Below are 21185 nucleotides of genomic sequence, written 5' to 3' on the forward strand. Positions count from 1 at the left end.
AGGCCCAGTTGTTTTCCTTAGTGTCCCGTCCATCGAGCAAACATGATTTATTCAATTCTTCAACAGAATCCAAAGTAAAAATGTAGTTTTGATGTGTTCAGAACACCGTGAGCCTTCAATAGCCCCCTGCCTCTTCATCATCAACAACAAAACAATTATCATCCTAATTAAAACCCTTCCCTGTCCAAATTGCTGCTCTGCAGGCAGCTAATTACAGCGGAGCCTATTGTGTTGAAAAAACGACTGATTTGGGAGTATTAGTCCAGTGTTCCCCCAAGAAATCAGCTGGATTATGGATTTATACTTCATCATATACCGCACAGTGGCTGAGGTCAAGCGGAAGTGGGCCGAGGTCAAGTCTGAGTCCAAGAGGCGCATCGCCAAACACCGGCGAGACATGCTGTGGCCACTGGACGAGGAACAGCAGGCCCTGGGCTGTCCCGAGGTGGACCAGCGCGTCCAGGCGACAGTGGGCATCACGGCAGTGTCGGGTGTGCCAGCTGCTGAGGGCCTGGGGCACCGTCTCCTGGTCGCATCTCCCCTTGTGTTGTTATCGCAGACTGAAACATTGCATCTCCCCAGTAGTCACAGGGGTCACATGGCAGTAGTCACATGGCAGTAGTCACATGCCAGTAGTCACAGTAGTCACATGACATGTGTCGTTGAGGTGCTTTGCATCTAAAACAAGGAGGGACATTTTATTTTACCTTGTGTCCAGGAGGCCCAGCCTGTCCAGCTGGTCCTCTGTGTCCCATGCCTGGCTCTCCCTAAAGACACACATACACACAGTTTTAATGTCCTATAAACACACACATACACACCGTTTTAATGTCCTATAAACACACACATACACACCGTTTTAATGTCCTATAAACACACACATACACACCGTTTTAATGCCCTATAAACACACACATACACACCGTTTTAATGCCCTATAAACACACACATACACACCGTTTTAATGTCCTATAAACACACACATACACACCGTTTTAATGTCCTATAAACACACACATACACACCGTTTTAATGTCCTATAAACACACACACACACACACACCGTTTTAATGTCCTATAAACACACACATACACACCGTTTTAATGTCCTATAAACACACACACACACACACACACCGTTTTAATGTCCTATAAACACACACATACACACTGTTTTAATGTCCTATAAACACACACATACACACTGTTTTAATGTCCTATAAACACACACATACACACTGTTTTAATGTCCTATAAACACACACATACACACTGTTTTAATGTCCTATAAACACACATACACACCGTTTTAATGTCCTATAAACACACACACATACACACCGTTTTAATGTCCTATAAACACACACACATACACACCGTTTTAATGTCACACAGAACCGTACAGTACTATAAGATATAACCTTCAAATACAATCTTCAATTCTCAAAGTTTAATTTAAAGGTTTCTGTTACAGTCTGTTACAATCCAAAAGAAGAACACATTCCTAGAGAGAAAGCAACAGTGGTGCAACATTCTCTTAAAGGGCCGATTTCCAACCTTAAAGGAACACGCCAACATTTTGGGAAATTAGCTTATCGTCTTCTCCAGAGAGAGAAGAGAAGATAGATACCATTTCCCCTCTGTGCGTTCAGTAGAAAGCTATCTGGCTGCACGTTAGCCTAGCTTAGCACAATGAATGGAAGCGGACAGTGACGGGTAGCCTAGGCATTGCCCAGCTAACACCTCTCCCGAAGGCTACCCGTCACTGGTCTCTTTTGAAAGAGAACATTTTATGATAAGTTTATGATACAATAAAGAAAGATCACTTTTAGTGCTAATTAAATAGAGTAACATAGGTCTGAACTTGAGTTGTAGAAAAACGTTTTACCCGGATCTCTCTAGAAGACTCATTTATAAACGGATTTTTATCAAATTTGGACCCTTTGTTTTCCAGCTTATACCTATCCTATTATTATAATTTCTTTATATATATTTTTTCCAACTGCTACAGAAAAATGTGAGTACACAAGTTCAAGTTCAACTCAAGTTCAGCCCTATGTTACTCTATTTGATTAGCACTAAAAAAAAATCATTTTTTGCATTAGTAACTTCAGAATGTTATCTTTCAAAAGAGACCAGGCTCATGCATGTGATATAAGCATAAAGTATAAAGATACGCTTTTCAAAGAAAGTATGCAGTCCTCAAGTTCAAGTAAAAAAAAATTGCCGCTTTTCTGGGTGCATGTTAAGAGGTTTATTCCCAGAATGATAGGATTCAGATTAAAAAGTGGTGAAATGGCCCTTTAATATGTGAATGAATAGACTTTTCTTTACCTTGTGTCCCTTTTCACCGAGCTCCCCCTGAGGAGAGCAGATAAACAACAGTGATGAGACAGTAGCTGTGTCACACACCTGCCTTAACCCTTTCACTACCACACTACAGAAGGTTAACCCTTTCACTGTCACACACCTGCCTTAATGCATCAAGAGAGACCATGACATGAAGCTGGTGTCGGTAGAAGGTGGTGGTGGTGGCAGTGTTGTAGTCGAGTCACTAAGTCTCGAGTCCGAGTCTCGAGTCCCCAGTGTTCGAGTTCGAGTCCGAGTCCGAGTCACCAAAGAAGAGCCTGAGTCGAGTCCAAGTCGAGTCCCCATTACCCTAGTCCGAGTCCAAGTCATCAAGGTTGATTCCGCTCCACTCTGGCAGTCAAAGAGCTGACGTACAAATAAACACACATTAAACATAAATGACACAGCGGTCACCGTTTCAAAGGGAGTTTATTTATTTACGCGGTTTAGAGATTAAAAATCAGTGTTGTAGTCGAGTCGCTAAATCTCGAGTCCGAGTCGAGTCTCGAGTCCCCCCCAGTGTTCAAGTTTCTCAAGTTTCAAGTTTCTTTATTAGTTGTCATACAAAAGTACAGAATACTTTTATATAAAATGCTTCTTTCTGTTTTGCTCCAGAGATTGTGCTAGATAAAAATAGATAAGTATAAAATAAGTATAATAAGTATAAAATAGAAGTCAAGTACGTAGACAAAAGTGTTCAATATATACATATACAATATACAATGCAGAGTAGAAAAGTAACTGAGTTACAATACAATATACTATATACTATACAGTACAAAGCAGAAATGGGATGAGGTACAATTTAGGTACAATTTACAGTAAGGTGTAATGAGGTATGAGTTCATGTCTGAGGCCAAGTCTGTGTCACGTCCAAGTCATCAAGGTTGAGTCCACTCCACACTGGCAGACAAAGAGCTGATATAAATAAAAAAGGTCTGCATTAAACATAAATGACACAGCGGTCACAGTTTCAAAGCGAGTTTATTTACTTTGTGACACAATAGCCAAACAAATGCACTCGCCATCAATATCTTATGCCAAATGATTAGGGCCTATTACAAAAAAGATTACAAATAAATAACTGTATTTATCAATTAACAAGTCCGAGTCCTCATCTGCACCTTCCGAGTCCGAATGCAGTCAATGCTCGAGTCTAAGTCCAAGTCGAGTCACAAGTGCTGAAAATCAGTCCAGGACTCAGGACTCGAGACTCAAGTACTACAACACTGGGTGGTGGTGGTGGTGTAGGGGTTAGCAGTGGCTAGAGCGGTCATGGTAGGGAAAGGTTAACCTTCTGTAGTGTGGTAGTGAAAGGGTTAATACTGTAGAATCTTATCCATCGAATCACCTAGATAATCACGACTCGAGAATCGATTTTTATATCGAATCGCGACTCCCAAGAATCGAAATTGAAATTGAATCAAATCGTGAGACCCCATATTGTTTGACCCACCTTTGGTCCGCTGTGTCCGCTCTCACCTGGCGCCCCCTGTGTTTGACAAGAAGAATTACAACCGTCTCAAAATCAACACAGGAGGAGGCTGAATATATGAGCTGATAATTTCATTGGGTAAATCTGTTTGACTGAACTGGATTTTGTGCTGATCTCACCTTCAGGAGGAAGTACTCTGGCGTGTACAGAAACCGCCTTCTGATTTCTTCGTCGTACTCTCCGCCTCTCTCCCTCCCCAGATTCTCTCTCTCCGTCTCTGCCCTCTCCCTCTCCCACTCCTCCCTCTCCTTCTCCAGGTCTCTCCCTCCTTCGTTCTCCGTCCTCGCTCTCTCCCTCTCCGCCTCGACTTCCATTTCTCTCTCTTTGTCCACCCTCTCCCTCTCCGTCTCCTCCTCTCCCCTCTCTCGGTCCACATCCTCCGTCTCGTCGTCCCCGCTCCCCCCTTCCTCCTCATAGTCCCCATCGGGACCTTTCTCTTCATATCCGTCTGTCTCTGTACCTTCCTCTTCGTCGGTCTCCCACTCATACTCCTCCTGCTCCTCTTCCTCCCTCCTGCCCAACGGCCTCTCCTCCTGCTTCCCGTCGTCTCCCTCTCCTCCTCCGCCCGTCTCCTGATCTCCCTCGCTCCCCTGCTCCCCCAGTTCTAGTCTCTCTCTCTCGCTCCTGGTGTGAGGTTGAAGGTCTGGATCCTGCTTCTTCATCATCTTCTAGGACCAGAAACACAGCTGATATGATGCCAATGAATGTGTCCGTTCAAATGTTGCCCATATTATTCTGTGTCAATAAATTGATATTAGCAGTGTGTATAATAATATGTATGTTTTCAATGATATGTATGTGTTCAAAGATGGCCTGTACACTTACATCCAGCTTGCTGAGGCCCCTGGCTCCGGATGATAGAGACTTAAATAAAATATAATAGAGTCAAATCATGTGGTCTGCAATACTTCATTCATGTAAAAGTGAATAATTATTTTTGCAACATGACTGAATTATTCATATTCAAATTGTGTAAATAATATATGTATACATATGTAAACAAATGATAAACAATTTACTTTTTGTGTCTCTTTGTAACGATGTCTTCCTCCTGGGGCACCTGGCATGTACGCCTATAATCAACATGAATGAATGAATGAATGAATGAATGAATGAATGAATGAATGAATGAATGAATGAATGAATGAATGAATGAATGAATGAACGAATGAATGAATGGATGGATGAATGAATGAATGAATGAATGAATGAATGGTTTATTTTCTGTCTTTGTTTACAGACATTTGTGTCTACGTAAGCTCACACACAAAATCCAAAATCAATGACCGAAAAAAGGAATAGGCTGAAGCACATGCTTATTTTTGCCCATCCTTTACAATTCTTAACAACTAAATATATTTTAATATAAATAAAAAATAAATTAAAGTATGCTGCAAGATATCATTTTTAGAAATCTTATGTTTTTCTCAAAACTATACTCCTAAATCATAACATTTTTTAAGGCTTTTTTAAATCTCCCCTGAGAAGTACACAACTTCAACCCGTCACTAAGGCTATTCCATAGTTTAACTCCCAAAATGTAAACACATCTGGCTTTTACATTAGTTCTTACTTTTTTACATGTTTTAACTAAGAATACATAACCCTCTTAAATTATACTTTCCTTCTGTTGGTTTAAAGAGACATCGAATACAAACTGGTAGGCTTTTACTCTTAGCACGAAAAATTATTTCCAAGGTTTTTATCTACACCATGTTGTAATCACGGCGAGAGCCTTCCTCACCCCTCCTCCTCCCTCACCATCACGGCGGAAGCCTCCCTCACCCCCTATCCTCTCACACCCTTATATGGGCAGCATCAGCGTGAGGATACTTCAGCCCGCAGATCCTGTTCTACCCTCGTCGGAGTGTTAACCTTACTTCCTAGGTACGACGACTAGCTCTAGCCTTGCTACTCAAACCTTGTTGAATTGCCTTGTCGCTAATCCTGTTCTCTCTGTGCCCCAGGACCACCGCCCCGGTACTCCGCTCACCTGGATGCCCCGTGCAGCACATGGAACGCACCATCCTCATCCCGTGAACATTCCTGTACCTGTCGCACATTTCCTATTTGTGAAACTGTCTGCTTGGGGAATCATAATTAAAACCCACCTAAACCGCTCCATTCTCTCTCCTCCTGTGTTCTGCAATTGGGCTCCACCAAACCCCTATACTAACACACCATATCTACAAATTTTAATGATCACATTCGTAAAGACATTTCTGATTCATTGTACTACAGTATACTGTGGCCAGTAGCAGAACATAGAGGTAGAGAGCTGATGTCGAGAGACAGAGACCACGAGACGGGGTCAGACCCACAACATGATGAGCATGTGATGTGTATAGCATGTGATGTGTATAGCAGGTAAGTAAGTAAGTAAGTAAGTAAGTAAGTAAGTAAGTAAGTAAGTAAGTAAGTAAAGTTTATTTATATAGCACCTTTCACAGACCAGGGTCACAAAGTGCTTCACATAGTAAAAACATCAATAAAATGCAGAAAGATAGCAGCATGGTAAAAAAAAGAAATTTAAACGTGAAAGACCAGGAAAACCAACACAGATAAAAAAGACATACAAAATGTACACAGAGCATAATTCGCCAAACGCCTGTACCATGTGATGTGTATAGCATGTGTTACGTGTAGCATGTGACGTGTATAGCATGTGATACGTGTAGCATGTGACATGTATAGCATGTGATACGTGTAGCATGTGACGTGTATAGCATGTGATACGTGTAGCATGTGACGTGTATAGCATGTGATACGTGTAGCATGTGACATGTATAGCATGCGATATGTGGAGCATGTGACGTGTATAGCATGCGATACGTGTAGCATGTGACATGTATAGCATCATGTGATATGTGTAGCATGTGACGTATATATCATGTGATACGTGTAGCATGTGATATGCACCTTAGCTTGCTACCAGTAGCCTATAGACTAGAAGTGAGGCTGTTCAGCTGAATGACCAAGAAATGTTTTCAAATGTATGTTTTGTTATTGCAAAAATATGATATGATATGAATGTGCTGCGTTCTATATAGAAATGTTCTATGTTCTATTTACTTTGCGAAGCAAATAGTTATCACATCCAAGTCAGGTTTATATTCAAGTGTTGCTAACAGGTTTTTAATTAGAATGTTTTAAACCCGTATTTCATAAACACTGACTGAACTATCCTGGGGCACCGGGCCCTATTCCCCGTACCTGGTTCAACTAAGTCGATCAAAAGTCCCATTATCCAGATTCAATTAATGTTTGAATCCGGGCTTTCCCTGTTCCTCGAACGCTGATTCAGTCTCGTTAATTTGAACCAGACTTGATACTCAGGATAATTGCGCGCGGCCGCCTCACCTGAAAAGACAGCAAGTGTCGATCGCAGAAATCCTGATTTTCTAACGGCATTGATTGATTGATTGATTTAAAACTCTATTAAAAGATTGCAGAATGGGTACAATACAGTACGGCTCAATAGCCTCGCCGACAAGTTAAATGCATAATCTATAGGCACATTTTAAGTCCCTCATTACCCCAATCAATCAGATTATATTTCTTTAAATGTGCCTGCTGGCAGTAGGCTTAATGGAATGAATAATCAAATTAGATCTATTGCTAGCAAAAATAATAGTTCAACTCTTTCAGAATAAGGATAAAAACAAGCCCAAATAGTATATCTAATTGATACGAATTATATTATGAGGATATCTGTACTGTATGTGCTTAGGTATTATGTACTATATAAATACATGGTTCCCAAAGAGAGGCTTGGAGCGAGGCTTGCAGTTACACTATTAATCAGGTTTTAATCTGTTTCAGACATCATCCATACATGCATTGAATTGATTACCCTTTGGTTTATACCAGTGACACCTCATGTTCATCATCAGATAACAGTGCTTGAAAAGATAAATGCATTTGCTCAAATTCATTCATCAAAAACGTCAAAGGCTCATTCAATTTATCAAGTCACGTCACGTCATCAAATCCATCAAACAGCGCATGTCCTTATATATTTTAAACCCAGTTACAATATCACAATAACATGTGACACTGTCACAGTGACAGTGATACAATTAAACAATCCACAGATTCAGATTCCTCATCATTCATATCCACAATCCACGCATAGACGCTTCATGTATGCTTGAATGAAACACAATCCGGGCGCTCCGTTAAGCAAATACACAGCGAAGAATATTAAACTAATCAGAGCCAAACGCCCGATTTGGCCATTAAAAATATCCCTGCGGGATTCACATTTGCAATGATCTGTTTAGTCCGTTATTAAAATAACTGTGTGTGTCGCGATTGCGAGCGCCGTATCCGTATAACTATGACGTGCATTATATAGGACAAAGTAAATTTAGTATCAGCATTTTAGGTCTATTATTTTACATTTCAAAAGCCCCCTCTAGAAAAACGAAGCACAAAAACATAATTCAGAATGGTATAATGGGATCTAGACTGTGAGAATTATTTCAGGAAGCGAGCTGCATTTCTTTGCGAGGGCGTGGCCATGCAGGTTATCGAGCTAACTGAACTAAACCCTGCTCTGGAGCAGGTTCAAACTTTTGGATCTGTTGCCATAGCGACTTAGAAAATCGGGGAACGGAAATGTCTGGCTTAAGTCAAGCTATGCTGAAAATTATCCGGCTAACTCAGTTAGCCAGGTACGAGGAACAGGGTGCTTGATGTGTGTTTTGTCCAGAGGTGATGTCTGCTTGATGTGTGTTTTGTCCAGAGGTGATGTCTGCTTGATGTGTGTTTTGTCCAGAGGTGATGTCTGCTTGATGTGTGTTTTGTCCAGAGGTGATGTCTGCTTGATGTGTGTTTTGTCCAGAGGTGATGTCTGCTTGATGTGTGTTTTGTCCAGAGGTGGTGTCTGCTTAATGTATTAATATTGTATAATACTGTATACCAATATAGTGTAGTATAAATAGTATGATTTAGTTATATTATAATACAATTTAAATAATACAATTATATAGTATATAGAAGTATAATATAGAATAATACATTATATAAATATATAGATAAATGTGTGTGTGTGTGTATAAATGAATGAACCTAAATATGCAATTTAACTGATAGATACACAAAATGTATTTATTTATGTTAATTTAATTGTGTTTGATGTTTCCATTTCTGCAAAATAAGTACCGTATGTACATTCTGTTTGGTTTGGTAAACATTGCAATTAGTCTATCAGTATGTGTGTAGGGGCAGGCACAAATAAGAATTTTCTTCTTCCTGTTCCTTTCGGCCATGGGATTTAGTGGAGCATATTAATATGTACTGTTGGACTGTAATAATTCCATGTACGAATAAATAAAAATGATGATGATGATGATGATGATGTGTGTTCTGCAGATGGAACTCACCGTGTAATCAGACCAGAAGTCACTTCGCTTCACTCTGACTCTGGATCCAAGCACCTGTCAAGCCCCCAAGACTTTTCATGAACCATTTAGTGACAGTGTGTGTGTGTACAGTGTGTGTGTGTGTGTGTGTGTGTGTGAGGACCTTCATCCAGGGTTCCCACAGACATTGCAAAATGAAATGCAAGGACGTTCAAGTACTTTTCCAAGCACTATTTTTCATTTTAAAAGAGCATTTAAAAGGATATAATTCACTTTTAAATGTAGTTTTTATTTATTGAAAAAATAAATCGGATCCAATATTCATGGTTTAAACCAATTTCCGACAATTAGTTACACTTTAGATTAAAAAAATTATATTTCTTGATTCAGAACTATTTGATCATGGATGAACAAAACTTTCAATGCGAATGGTTGATTTGAATTTCAATTACTTTTTAAGCACCTTGTTAATTTTTTTTGCTGTTTTCAAGGAATTCCAAGCCTTGACTTTTTTTTGGTAAAGCACTTCAAGGACCTTGTGCGAACCCTGTTCATCGTCACAATATGTATTGTGTTCATTGTTTCAGACATGTCCGTGTACATCAGAATGAAAGACACACAGGCAGGTTTAGGAGGTTATTTTGAACATGTTTACTTACGGTACAGCACATGCACAGAAAGAGTGAACACAGAAGATAAGATACAATAACATACAATTTCACCAGCGAAAACAGATTTCAATGTGACTACATAAATGTCCAAAACAGAACATCATAGATAAAAAAAAAACAGAATACAAAATACAATCTTATGTTTTCAATAAATAAATATTTTGTGACAACGTGATACAAAAGGATAATGTATTAAAAATCTGTTGATCTAATCTGATCTTCCTTTGTGACACACAGGAAAAAAGTGAATTAATAAATAAATTAGGAGCAAGTAAGAGAGGCCGTTTATGCAAAGCGAAGGCTACAGATACATTTACAAAGGAAGGTTTTAATGAAAGTCAGTCAACTGCACGTGAAGATGTAAACAGAGAGCCTCCCTCTCTTCTATAGACCTGTTCGCTGTATACAAACATACCGTGTTCGAGCCAATCAGCAACACCAACTGAGTCACGTGACTACGGGTGTTTTCACATTAGGAACGGTTGCCTCCATTCCGTTCGCGAGGAGGATAGTCCCCCCTCCCCACTCCCCCGCCGGCCAGCGTTCACACTACCAATCTCGTTACGTTCCCGAGCACACTTGAGGGAGCGACACCCCGATACAGCAGGTGGCAGTATGCACCTGGTTGGTTTGCGATCCGCCAATGAACACAAGAGTGCACTTGCGTCATCTAGTATGCGACAAGTCGTTAGAGAAATAATCAAAGCCTGTGCAATGGAGTCGTCCTTTGCATCAAGAAATGCCTTTGTTATACTAAGATGCTACTTACGTTCGTCAATAAGGTGAGAAACAGACCTATCTTCTTTTGAATTCCACAATGGACAGTCGAATAGTTATGACGTTGTGTCATCGTCACGTTGTTACAGGAAGCCTCTTCTGTGTTTTGGTACAGTTGTGCTCACATTTGCAATCGTTCCGTGCCCGGGGACGCTGATTCGTTCCCCTGACCACCTTTTCAAGTGGTCCCAGACACGGAGCGGTTATCTGTCCCCGGGGACGGAACGCAGCATTCTCACTACACTACTTTTGGAGCGGTCGTGCTTCGGAAACGGGCACAGATGCCTAGTGTGAAAGCACAGTTGCCCACTACCTGCACGAGCTGCTGTGCTAAAAAAGTAAGTTGGGGCTCTATGGAGAAACCATGACTCCCCTGACTAAAAGTATAATGGAGCTCTATGGAGAAACCACGACACTCCTGACTAAAAGTATAATGGAGCTCTATAGAGAAACCATGACTCTCCTGACTAAAAGTATAATGGAGCTCTATGGAGAAACCATGACTCCCCTGACTAAAAGTATAATGGAGCTCTATGGAGAAACCACGACACTCCCCTGACTAAAAGTATAATGGAGCTCTATGGAGAAACCACGACACTCTCCTGACTAAAAGTATAATGGAGCTCTATGGAGAAACCATGACACTCCCCTGACTAAAAGTATAATGGAGCTCTATGGAGAAACCACGACACTCCCCTGACTAAAAGTATAATGGAGCTCTATGGAGAAACCACGACACTCTCCTGACTAAAAGTATAATGGAGCTCTATGGAGAAACCATGACACTCCCCTGACTAAAAGTATAGTGGAGCTCTATGGAGAAACCACGATACTCCCCTGACTAAAAGTATAATGGAGCTCTATGGAGAAACCATCACTCCCCTGACTAAAAGTATAATGGAGCTCTATGGAGAAACCATGACTCTCCTGACTAAAAGTATAATGGGGCTCTATGGAGAAACCATGACACTCCCCTGACTAAAAGTATAATGGAGCTCTATGGAGAAACCATGACACTCCCCTGACTAAAAGTATAATGGAGCTCTATGGAGAAACCATGACACTCCCCTGACTAAAAGTATAATGGAGCTCTATGGAGAAACCATGACACTCCCCTGACTAAAAGTATAATGGAGCTCTATGGAGAAACCATGACACTCCCCTGACTAAAAGTATAATGGAGCTCTATGGAGAAACCATGACACTCCCCTGACTAAAAGTATAATGGAGCTCTATGGAGAAACCATGACACTCCCCTGACTAAAAGTATAATGGAGCTCTATGGAGAAACCATGACACTCCCCTGACTAAAAGTATAATGGAGCTCTATGGAGAAACCATGACACTCCCCTGACTAAAAGTAGTTTCAAACGAAAACGTCTGGATGTCATTTAGCCAAATCAGCACGGCTGTGAGTGTGAGTCTTTCACCTTTTACATATCTAGCTTTGGCATGGATTGATTGTTTCGATCACTAGCGTGGCTAACAAATGCAAATATATTGTAGTCAGCCGCCCCGTTGTTCTGACCAGGATTATGTTCCTTTTGCCTCCTTGATGCGCAGCGCACACTGAGTCTGACGTATATACAGCAAACATGTCTATAGCTTTCTCCTAAGAACAAAAAAAACAAAAAAAACAAAACACCTGATACAAGATGTGGATCTTGTCATGGGGGGCGTGGCTTTTGGCGAGTGACATCATCACTTCGTTCCCCCGCGGTGCGCTGGGCAGGCTCACGGTAAGCTGCTCCTTGCCAGCTACACGCCCTCTGTTTCTCTACCTCCACGTCCCGAGCAGCGCGCACTCGTTTAAGAACACGCTTTCAACTCTAAAGCCACACGCTCTCAAGATTTAAGGGCCCTGTTTTAAAAAAAAAATGAAAAAAGAGAGAAAGTATTAAAAAGGAATTCTAAGGAATGTGTTTTTGTTTGTTTTTAGTAAATCACTCGTAGGCGAGTGTGGATTCGTCGGCATGGCTTCTCATCCCAATGCAGGCAAACGTTCAAGAGGACATGCGCAATGCATGCTGGGAGCTGGAGTATTTCCACCGCAAGGTGGCCCCCAAAAAAAAGGTTGTTTTATGTCATGCTTGGGTTATATGCTTGCAGTATATATATAGATATATATATACAGATTATGTATATTTGAAGCCTTTAAAAGTGAATCGCTTTGAGTGCATTTGTACATTAATATTACATTCACGTTACACAAACATTTGTACCTTTTTTGCACTGGTGAAATTTTCACAGATGTTAGTGAGGAAAGAAAAGTTCTTGAATTATGATGACAAGGTGCTCATATCACTTACAGAATAGTAGGCCAATGGTGTAAAAGTCAATATCCAAAATCCTTATGTAGGCTATGGAATGTAGCCCGTTACCCCAAGGGTTTGTACTTTGCTCAGTTAGAAATGACAGCCTACCAATTCCAAAGACGATCACCATATCGAAGCACTTTTCCATCATATTCATGCCCTTAGAATAGAATTAATTCAAAAGAGTTTTGCATTCAAATGCATGCATGGACCGTTTAGTACAGTAGAGTTAGTAAGGATCTGAACAGCTGTAACCTGCTTTACCTGCTTTGTCTCCTCCATAGTTAATACTTCTTCCTGATCAGCACAAAGAAACAGATCAATTTGATTCAAAACAAGCTTCATTCGTGCAGGAGTGGAAGTAAATGGCACAACACTGGTTACATTTACATTTAGTCGTTTAGCTGATGCTTTCGGCTGTCCTAACTGTGATGGTTTCGGCTGTCCTAACTGTGATGATTTCAGCTGTCCTGACTGTGATGGTTTCAGCTGTCCTGGTGGTGATGATTTCAGCTGTCCTGACTGTGGTGGTTTCAGCTGTCCTGACTGTGATGGTTTCAGCTGTCCTGACGGTGATGGTTTCAGCTGTCCTGACTGTGGTGGTTTCAGCTGTCTGTCCTGACTGTGATGGTTTCAGCTGTCTGTCCTGACTGTGGTGGTTTCAGCTGTCTGTCCTGACTGTGGTGGTTTCAGCTGTCTGTCCTCACTGTGATGGTTTCAGCTGTCCTGACTGTGATGGTTTCAGCTGTCCTAACTGTGATGGTTTCAGCTGTCCTGACTCTGATGGTTTCAGCTGTCCTGACTGTGATGGTTTCAGCTGTCCTGACTGTGATGGTTTCAGCTGTCCTGACTGTGGTGCTTTCAGCTGTCCTGACTGTGATGGTTTCAGCTGTCCTGACGGTGATGGTTTCAGCTGTCCTGACTGTGATGGTTTCAGCTGTCCTACTGTAACTGTGATGGTTTCAGCTGTCTGTCCTGACTGTGATTGTTTCAGCTGTCCTGACTGTGGTGGTTTCAGCTGTCTGTCCTGACTGTGATGGTTTCAGCTGTCTGTCCTGACTGTGGTGGTTTCAGCTGTCCTGACTGTGGTGGTTTCAGCTGTCTGTCCTGACTGTGATGGTTTCAGCTGTCTGTCCTGACTGTGGTGGTTTCAGCTGTCCTAACTGATGTTTTCAGCTGTCCCGACTATGATGGTTTCAGCTGTCCTAACTGTGATGGTTTCAGCTGTCCTGACTATGATGGTTTCCGCTGTCCTGACGGTGATGGTTTCAGATGTCCTGACTGTGATGGTTTCAGCTGTCCTGACGGTGATGGTTTCAGCTGTCCTGACTGTGGTGGTTTCAGCTGTCCTGACTGTGATGGTTTCAGCTGTCCTGACTGTGGTGCTTTCAGCTGTCCTGACTGTGATGGTTTCAGCTGTCCTGACGGTGATGGTTTCAGCTGTCCTGACTGTGATGGTTTCAGCTGTCCTAACTGTGATGGTTTCAGCTGTCTGTCCTGACTGTGATTGTTTCAGCTGTCCTGACTGTGGTGGTTTCAGCTGTCTGTCCTGACTGTGATGGTTTCAGCTGTCTGTCCTGACTGTGGTGGTTTCAGCTGTCCTGACTGTGGTGGTTTCAGCTGTCTGTCCTGACTGTGATGGTTTCAGCTGTCTGTCCTGACTGTGGTGGTTTCAGCTGTCCTAACTGTGATGGTTTCAGCTGTCCTAACTGTGGTGGTTTCAGCTGTCCTGACTGTGATGGTTTCATCTGTCCTGACTGTGATGGTTTCATCTGTCCTGACTGTGATGGTTTCAGCTGTCCTGACTGTGGTGGTTTCAGCTGTCTGTCCTGACTGTGATGGTTTCAGCTGTCTGTCCTGACTGTGGTGGTTTCAGCTGTCCTGACTGTGGTGGTTTCAGCTGTCTGTCCTGACTGTGATGGTTTCAGCTGTCTGTCCTGACTGTGGTGGTTTCAGATGTCCTAACTGTGATGGTTTCAGCTGTCCTAACTGTGGTGGTTTCAGCTGTCCTGACTGTGATGGTTTCATCTGTCCTGACTGTGATGGTTTCATCTGTCCTGACTGTGATGGTTTCAGCTGTCCTAACTGTGATGGTTTCAGCTGTCCTGACTGTGATGGTTTCAGCTGTCCTGATGGTGATGGTTTCAGCTGTCCTGACTGTGGTGCTTTCAGCTGTCCTGACTGTGATGGTTTCAGCTGTCCTGACGGTGATGGTTTCAACTGTCCTGACTGATGGTTTCAGCTGTCCTAACTGTGATGGTTTCAGCTGTCTGTCCTGACTGTAATTGTTTCAGCTGTCCTGACTGTGGTGGTTTCAGCTGTCTGTCCTGACTGTGATGGTTTCAGCTGTCTGTCCTGACTGTGGTGGTTTCAGCTGTCTGTCCTGACTGTGATGGTTTCAGCTGTCTGTCCTGACTGTGGTGGTTTCAACTGTCCTAACTGTGATGGTTTCAGCTGTCCTGACTATGATGGTTTCAGCTGTCCTAACTGTGATGGTTTCAGCTGTCTGTCCTGACTGTGATTGTTTCAGCTGTCCTGACTGTGGTGGTTTCAGCTGTCTGTCCTGACTGTGATGGTTTCAGCTGTCTGTCCTGACTGTGGTGGTTTCAGCTGTCCTGACTGTGGTGGTTTCAGCTGTCTGTCCTGACTGTGATGGTTTCAGCTGTCTGTCCTGACTGTGGTGGTTTCAGCTGTCCTAACTGATGTTTTCAGCTGTCCCGACTATGATGGTTTCAGCTGTCCTAACTGTGATCGTTTCAGCTGTCCTGACTATGATGGTTTCAGCTGTCCTGACGGTGATGGTTTCAGATGTCCTGACTGTGATGGTTTCAGCTGTCCTGATGGTGATGGTTTCAGCTGTCCTGACTGTGGTGGTTTCAGCTGTCCTGACTGTGATGGTTTCAGCTGTCCTGACTGTGGTGCTTTCAACTGTCCTGACTGATGGTTTCAGCTGTCCTAACTGTGATGGTTTCAGCTGTCTGTCCTGACTGTAATTGTTTCAGCTGTCCTGACTGTGGTGGTTTCAGCTGTCTGTCCTGACTGTGATGGTTTCAGCTGTCTGTCCTGACTGTGGTGGTTTCAGCTGTCTGTCCTGACTGTGATGGTTTCAGCTGTCTGTCCTGACTGTGGTGGTTTCAACTGTCCTAACTGTGATGGTTTCAGCTGTCCTGACTATGATGGTTTCAGCTGTCCTAACTGTGATGGTTTCAGCTGTCTGTCCTGACTGTGATTGTTTCAGCTGTCCTGACTGTGGTGGTTTCAGCTGTCTGTCCTGACTGTGATGGTTTCAGCTGTCTGTCCTGACTGTGGTGGTTTCAGCTGTCCTGACTGTGGTGGTTTCAGCTGTCTGTCCTGACTGTGATGGTTTCAGCTGTCTGTCCTGACTGTGGTGGTTTCAGCTGTCCTAACTGATGTTTTCAGCTGTCCCGACTATGATGGTTTCAGCTGTCCTAACTGTGATCGTTTCAGCTGTCCTGACTATGATGGTTTCAGCTGTCCTGACGGTGATGGTTTCAGATGTCCTGACTGTGATGGTTTCAGCTGTCCTGATGGTGATGGTTTCAGCTGTCCTGACTGTGGTGGTTTCAGCTGTCCTGACTGTGATGGTTTCAGCTGTCCTGACTGTGGTGCTTTCAGCTGTCCTGACTGTGATGGTTTCAGCTGTCCTGACGGTGATGGTTTCAGCTGTCCTGACTGTGATGGTTTCAGCTGTCCTAACTGTGATGGTTTCAGCTGTCTGTCCTGACTGTGATTGTTTCAGCTGTCCTGACTGTGGTGGTTTCAGCTGTCTGTCCTGACTGTGATGGTTTCAGCTGTCTGTCCTGACTGTGGTGGTTTCAGCTGTCCTGACTGTGGTGGTTTCAGCTGTCTGTCCTGACTGTGATGGTTTCAGCTGTCTGTCCTGACTGTGGTGGTTTCAGCTGTCCTAACTGTGATGGTTTCAGCTGTCCTAACTGTGGTGGTTTCAGCTGTCCTGACTGTGATGGTTTCATCTGTCCTGACTGTGATGGTTTCATCTGTCCTGACTGTGATGGTTTCAGCTGTCCTGACTGTGGTGGTTTCAGCTGTCTGTCCTGACTGTGATGGTTTCAGCTGTCTGTCCTGACTGTGGTGGTTTCAGCTGTCCTGACTGTGGTGGTTTCAGCTGTCTGTCCTGACTGTGATGGTTTCAGCTGTCTGTCCTGACTGTGGTGGTTTCAGATGTCCTAACTGTGATGGTTTCAGCTGTCCTAACTGTGGTGGTTTCAGCTGTCCTGACTGTGATGGTTTCATCTGTCCTGACTGTGATGGTTTCATCTGTCCTGACTGTGATGGTTTCAGCTGTCCTAACTGTGATGGTTTCAGCTGTCCTGACTGTGATGGTTTCAGCTGTCCTGATGGTGATGGTTTCAGCTGTCCTGACTGTGGTGCTTTCAGCTGTCCTGACTGTGATGGTTTCAGCTGTCCTGACGGTGATGGTTTCAACTGTCCTGACTGATGGTTTCAGCTGTCCTAACTGTGATGGTTTCAGCTGTCTGTCCTGACTGTGACACAGATAACATTAATGCCTACACGGAGACAGTGCTGGACAGTGCTGGACTATGTCTGTACTAGGGTGAAAGAAACAATCCCCACTACCAAAATGAAAGTTTACCCAAATCAAAAACCCTGGGTAGACAAATCCGTCCGTGAAGCTCTGAGAGAGCGCACCAAAGCATACAATGACGGCCTAGTGGCAGGCAACATGAACGACCACAAGGTGGCGCAACACAACGTAAGGAGGACAGTGACAGAGGCCAAACGACGCTACAGGGATAAAATTGAACTCCAGTTTGAACAAGCTGACTCTAGAGCTATGTGGCAGGGGCTCAAAACGATGACAGACTACAAAGGCGCCTCCCTCAAACTGAACAGTGACATCTCCTTAGCAAACGACCTCAATACCTTCTATGCGAGGTTTGATGCTGGTAATAACAACACCAGCTCACAAGCCTCGGCAATGGGGGGGGGGGGGTCGGCTGCTGATGGAGGCGCAGTGTTCAGGGTAACAGAGCATGAGGTGAGGCGGACCTTTAAAAAAGTGAATATCAGGAAGGCAGCAGGTCCGGACGGCATCCCCGGCCGCGTCCTAAAAGTCTGTGCCGACCAACTGGCCCCAGTATTCACTGACATATTTAACCTGTCCTTAGAACAGGCTGTCATCCCCACCTGCCTGAAGAAGTCCACTATTATCCCTGTACCCAAAAAATCCAAGCCTGCTTGCCTCAACGACTACCGCCCTGTAGCTCTCACCTCCATAGCCATGAAGTGCTTTGAGAAGCTAGTAAAGGGCTACATCTGCTCCTCCCTCCCCATCAACATGGACCCCCTGCAATTTGCATACCGCCCCAACAGGTCCACGGAGGACGCCATATCCCATGTGCTGCACACAGCAGCATCACACCTGGACAAGAGGCAGGGGAACTATGTGAGAATGCTATTCATCGACTACAGCTCGGCATTCAATACCATAGTCCCCTCCATACTCATAGCCAAGCTCAGGGACCTGGGCTTGGGCTATGACCTCTGCCAGTGGGTCTTGGACTTCCTGACTGGTAGACCCCAGGTGGTGAGAGCAGGCAACTGCACCTCCTCATCCATCACCCTCAACATAGGGGCCCCCCAGGGCTGTGTTCTGAGTCCCCTCCTCTACTCCCTGTACACACACGACTGTGTGGCTCAGCGGAGTAGCAATACAATCGTCAAATTTGCTGACGACACAGTGGTGGTGGGCCTGATCTCTGCCAACGACGAGAGGGCCTACCTGGAAGAGGTCAAGGTCCTGGCGGGATGGTGCCAGGAAAACAGCCTCTCCCTGAACGTCAGCAAAACAAAGGAGATGATTGTGGACTTCAGGAGGTCGGGGGTCAAGGACTACAGCCCCCTCAGCATCGACGGGGCACCGGTTGAGAGAGTCAACAGCTTCAAGTACCTCGGAGCCCACATATCCGAGGACTTGAAATGGACCATACACATTAACAGTGTGGTGAAGAAGGCACGACAACGCCTCTACTTCCTCAGGCGCCTAAGGAAGTTCCAAGTCAGCCAGAAGATCCTTAAGAACTTCTACTCATGTACAATAGAGAGCATCTTGACCGGCAACATCACCTCCTGGTTTGGGAATAGCACTGCAAAAGACCAAAGCAGACTACAAAGAGTGACACGTTCAGCCGAACGCACAATCGGAGGGGGGCTCCCCACCCTCCAGAACATTTACTACAAGCGTTGCAAGGGGAAGGCTAAGAGAATTATTAAGGACTCGAGCCACCCGAACAACTGCCTCTTTGAACTGCTGCCGTCAGGCAAGCGATACAGGAGTCTCAAGGCGAGCACAGAAAGACTCAGAAGTAGCTTCTATCCCCAGGCCATCAGGCTGCTAAACGAACAATGAATGAACACTACACAACAACAACCACCAAACACACATAGCACACACATCCACACGCACACACTCACTTTAAACAAACACACTGCAGCACCCACTACACACACTTTATAGCACACACCCACTTTAAACAAACACACTGTAGCACCCACTCCCCACACTTATATTTATGGATGAAGGATTGCACTACAACTCGTACACCTTACTGTAAATTGTACCTAAAATTGTACCTCATCCCATTTCTGCTTTGCACTAGATAGTACTGTACATTAGTACACTGCATAGTTGTGTATTGTATATTATATGGTAACTCAGAACATTGTACATATGTCTATACCGAACAACTGTGACCTCATTTTCTTCTTCTAAATTCATGCTATATTATGTTATTATGTTATTTGATACTATCTTGTCTAGCACAGTCTCTGGAGCGTAACAGTAAGAAGCATTTTGTATGAAAGTATTCTGTACTTCTGTATGACAACTATTAAAGAACTTGAACTTGAACTTGAACTCAGCTGTCCTGACTGTGGTGGTTTCAGCTGTCTGTCCTGACTGTGATGGTTTCAGCTGTCTGTCCTGACTGTGGTGGTTTCAGCTGTCTGTCCTGACTGTGATGGTTTCAGCTGTCTGTCCTGACTGTGGTGGTTTCAACTGTCCTAACTGTGATGGTTTCAGCTGTCCTGACTATGATGGTTTCAGCTGTCCTAACTGTGATGGTTTCAGCTGTCCTGACTATGATGGTTTCAGGTGTCCTGACGGTGATGGTTTCAGCTGTCTGTCCTGACTGTGGTGGTTTCAGCTGTCTGTCCTGACTGTGGTGGTTTCAGCTGTCTGTCCTGACTGTGATGGTTTCAGCTGTCTGTCCTGACTGTGATGGTTTCAGCTGTCTGTCCTGACTGTGATGGTTTCAGCTGTCTGTCCTGACTGTGGTGGTTTCAGCTGTCTGTCCTGACTGTGGTGGTTTCAGCTGTCCTAACTGTGATGGTTTCAGATGTCCTGACTGTGATGGTTTCAGCTGTCCTGATGGTGATGGTTTCAGCTGTCCTGACTGTGGTGGTTTCAGCTGTCCTGACTGTGATGGTTTCAGCTGTCCTGACTGTGGTGCTTTCAGCTGTCCTGACTGTGATGGTTTCAGCTGTCCTGACGGTGATGGTTTCAGCTGTCCTGACTGTGATGGTTTCAGCTGTCCTAACTGTGATGGTTTCAGCTGTCTGTCCTGACTGTGATTGTTTCAGCTGTCCTGACTGTGGTGGTTTCAGCTGTCTGTCCTGACTGTGATGGTTTCAGCTGTCTGTCCTGACTGTGGTGGTTTCAGCTGTCCTGACTGTGGTGGTTTCAGCTGTCTGTCCTGACTGTGATGGTTTCAGCTGTCTGTCCTGACTGTGGTGGTTTCAGCTGTCCTAACTGTGATGGTTTCAGCTGTCCTAACTGTGGTGGTTTCAGCTGTCCTGACTGTGATGGTTTCATCTGTCCTGACTGTGATGGTTTCATCTGTCCTGACTGTGATGGTTTCAGCTGTCCTGACTGTGGTGGTTTCAGCTGTCTGTCCTGACTGTGATGGTTTCAGCTGTCTGTCCTGACTGTGGTGGTTTCAGCTGTCCTGACTGTGGTGGTTTCAGCTGTCTGTCCTGACTGTGATGGTTTCAGCTGTCTGTCCTGACTGTGGTGGTTTCAGATGTCCTAACTGTGATGGTTTCAGCTGTCCTAACTGTGGTGGTTTCAGCTGTCCTGACTGTGATGGTTTCATCTGTCCTGACTGTGATGGTTTCATCTGTCCTGACTGTGATGGTTTCAGCTGTCCTAACT

At 44.0% G+C, this 21185-nt stretch overlaps 1 protein-coding gene across 1 annotated transcript in view; it reads right to left on the reverse strand.

Annotated features, from left to right (window-relative positions):
• The window catches only part of col7a1l (collagen type VII alpha 1-like), a gene marked incomplete at its 5' end in the record, with an annotated part of 253304 nt that overhangs the window by 53974 nt on the left and 178145 nt on the right, over window positions 1–21185 (reverse strand). The window contains 7 exons of the mRNA XM_084330929.1: window positions 708–767; window positions 2335–2361; window positions 3806–3841; window positions 3964–4023; window positions 4054–4134; window positions 4219–4512; window positions 13238–13270. Of these exons, the coding sequence (XP_084187055.1) occupies window positions 708–767; window positions 2335–2361; window positions 3806–3841; window positions 3964–4023; window positions 4054–4134; window positions 4219–4512; window positions 13238–13270 (591 nt within the window). The remainder of the gene's footprint in view (window positions 1–707; window positions 768–2334; window positions 2362–3805; window positions 3842–3963; window positions 4024–4053; window positions 4135–4218; window positions 4513–13237; window positions 13271–21185) is intronic.

Source organism: Notolepis coatsorum, assembly GCF_963971535.1.
Source record: "Notolepis coatsorum genome assembly, chromosome: 15".
NCBI classification, from domain to species: domain Eukaryota; kingdom Metazoa; phylum Chordata; class Actinopteri; order Aulopiformes; family Paralepididae; genus Notolepis; species Notolepis coatsorum.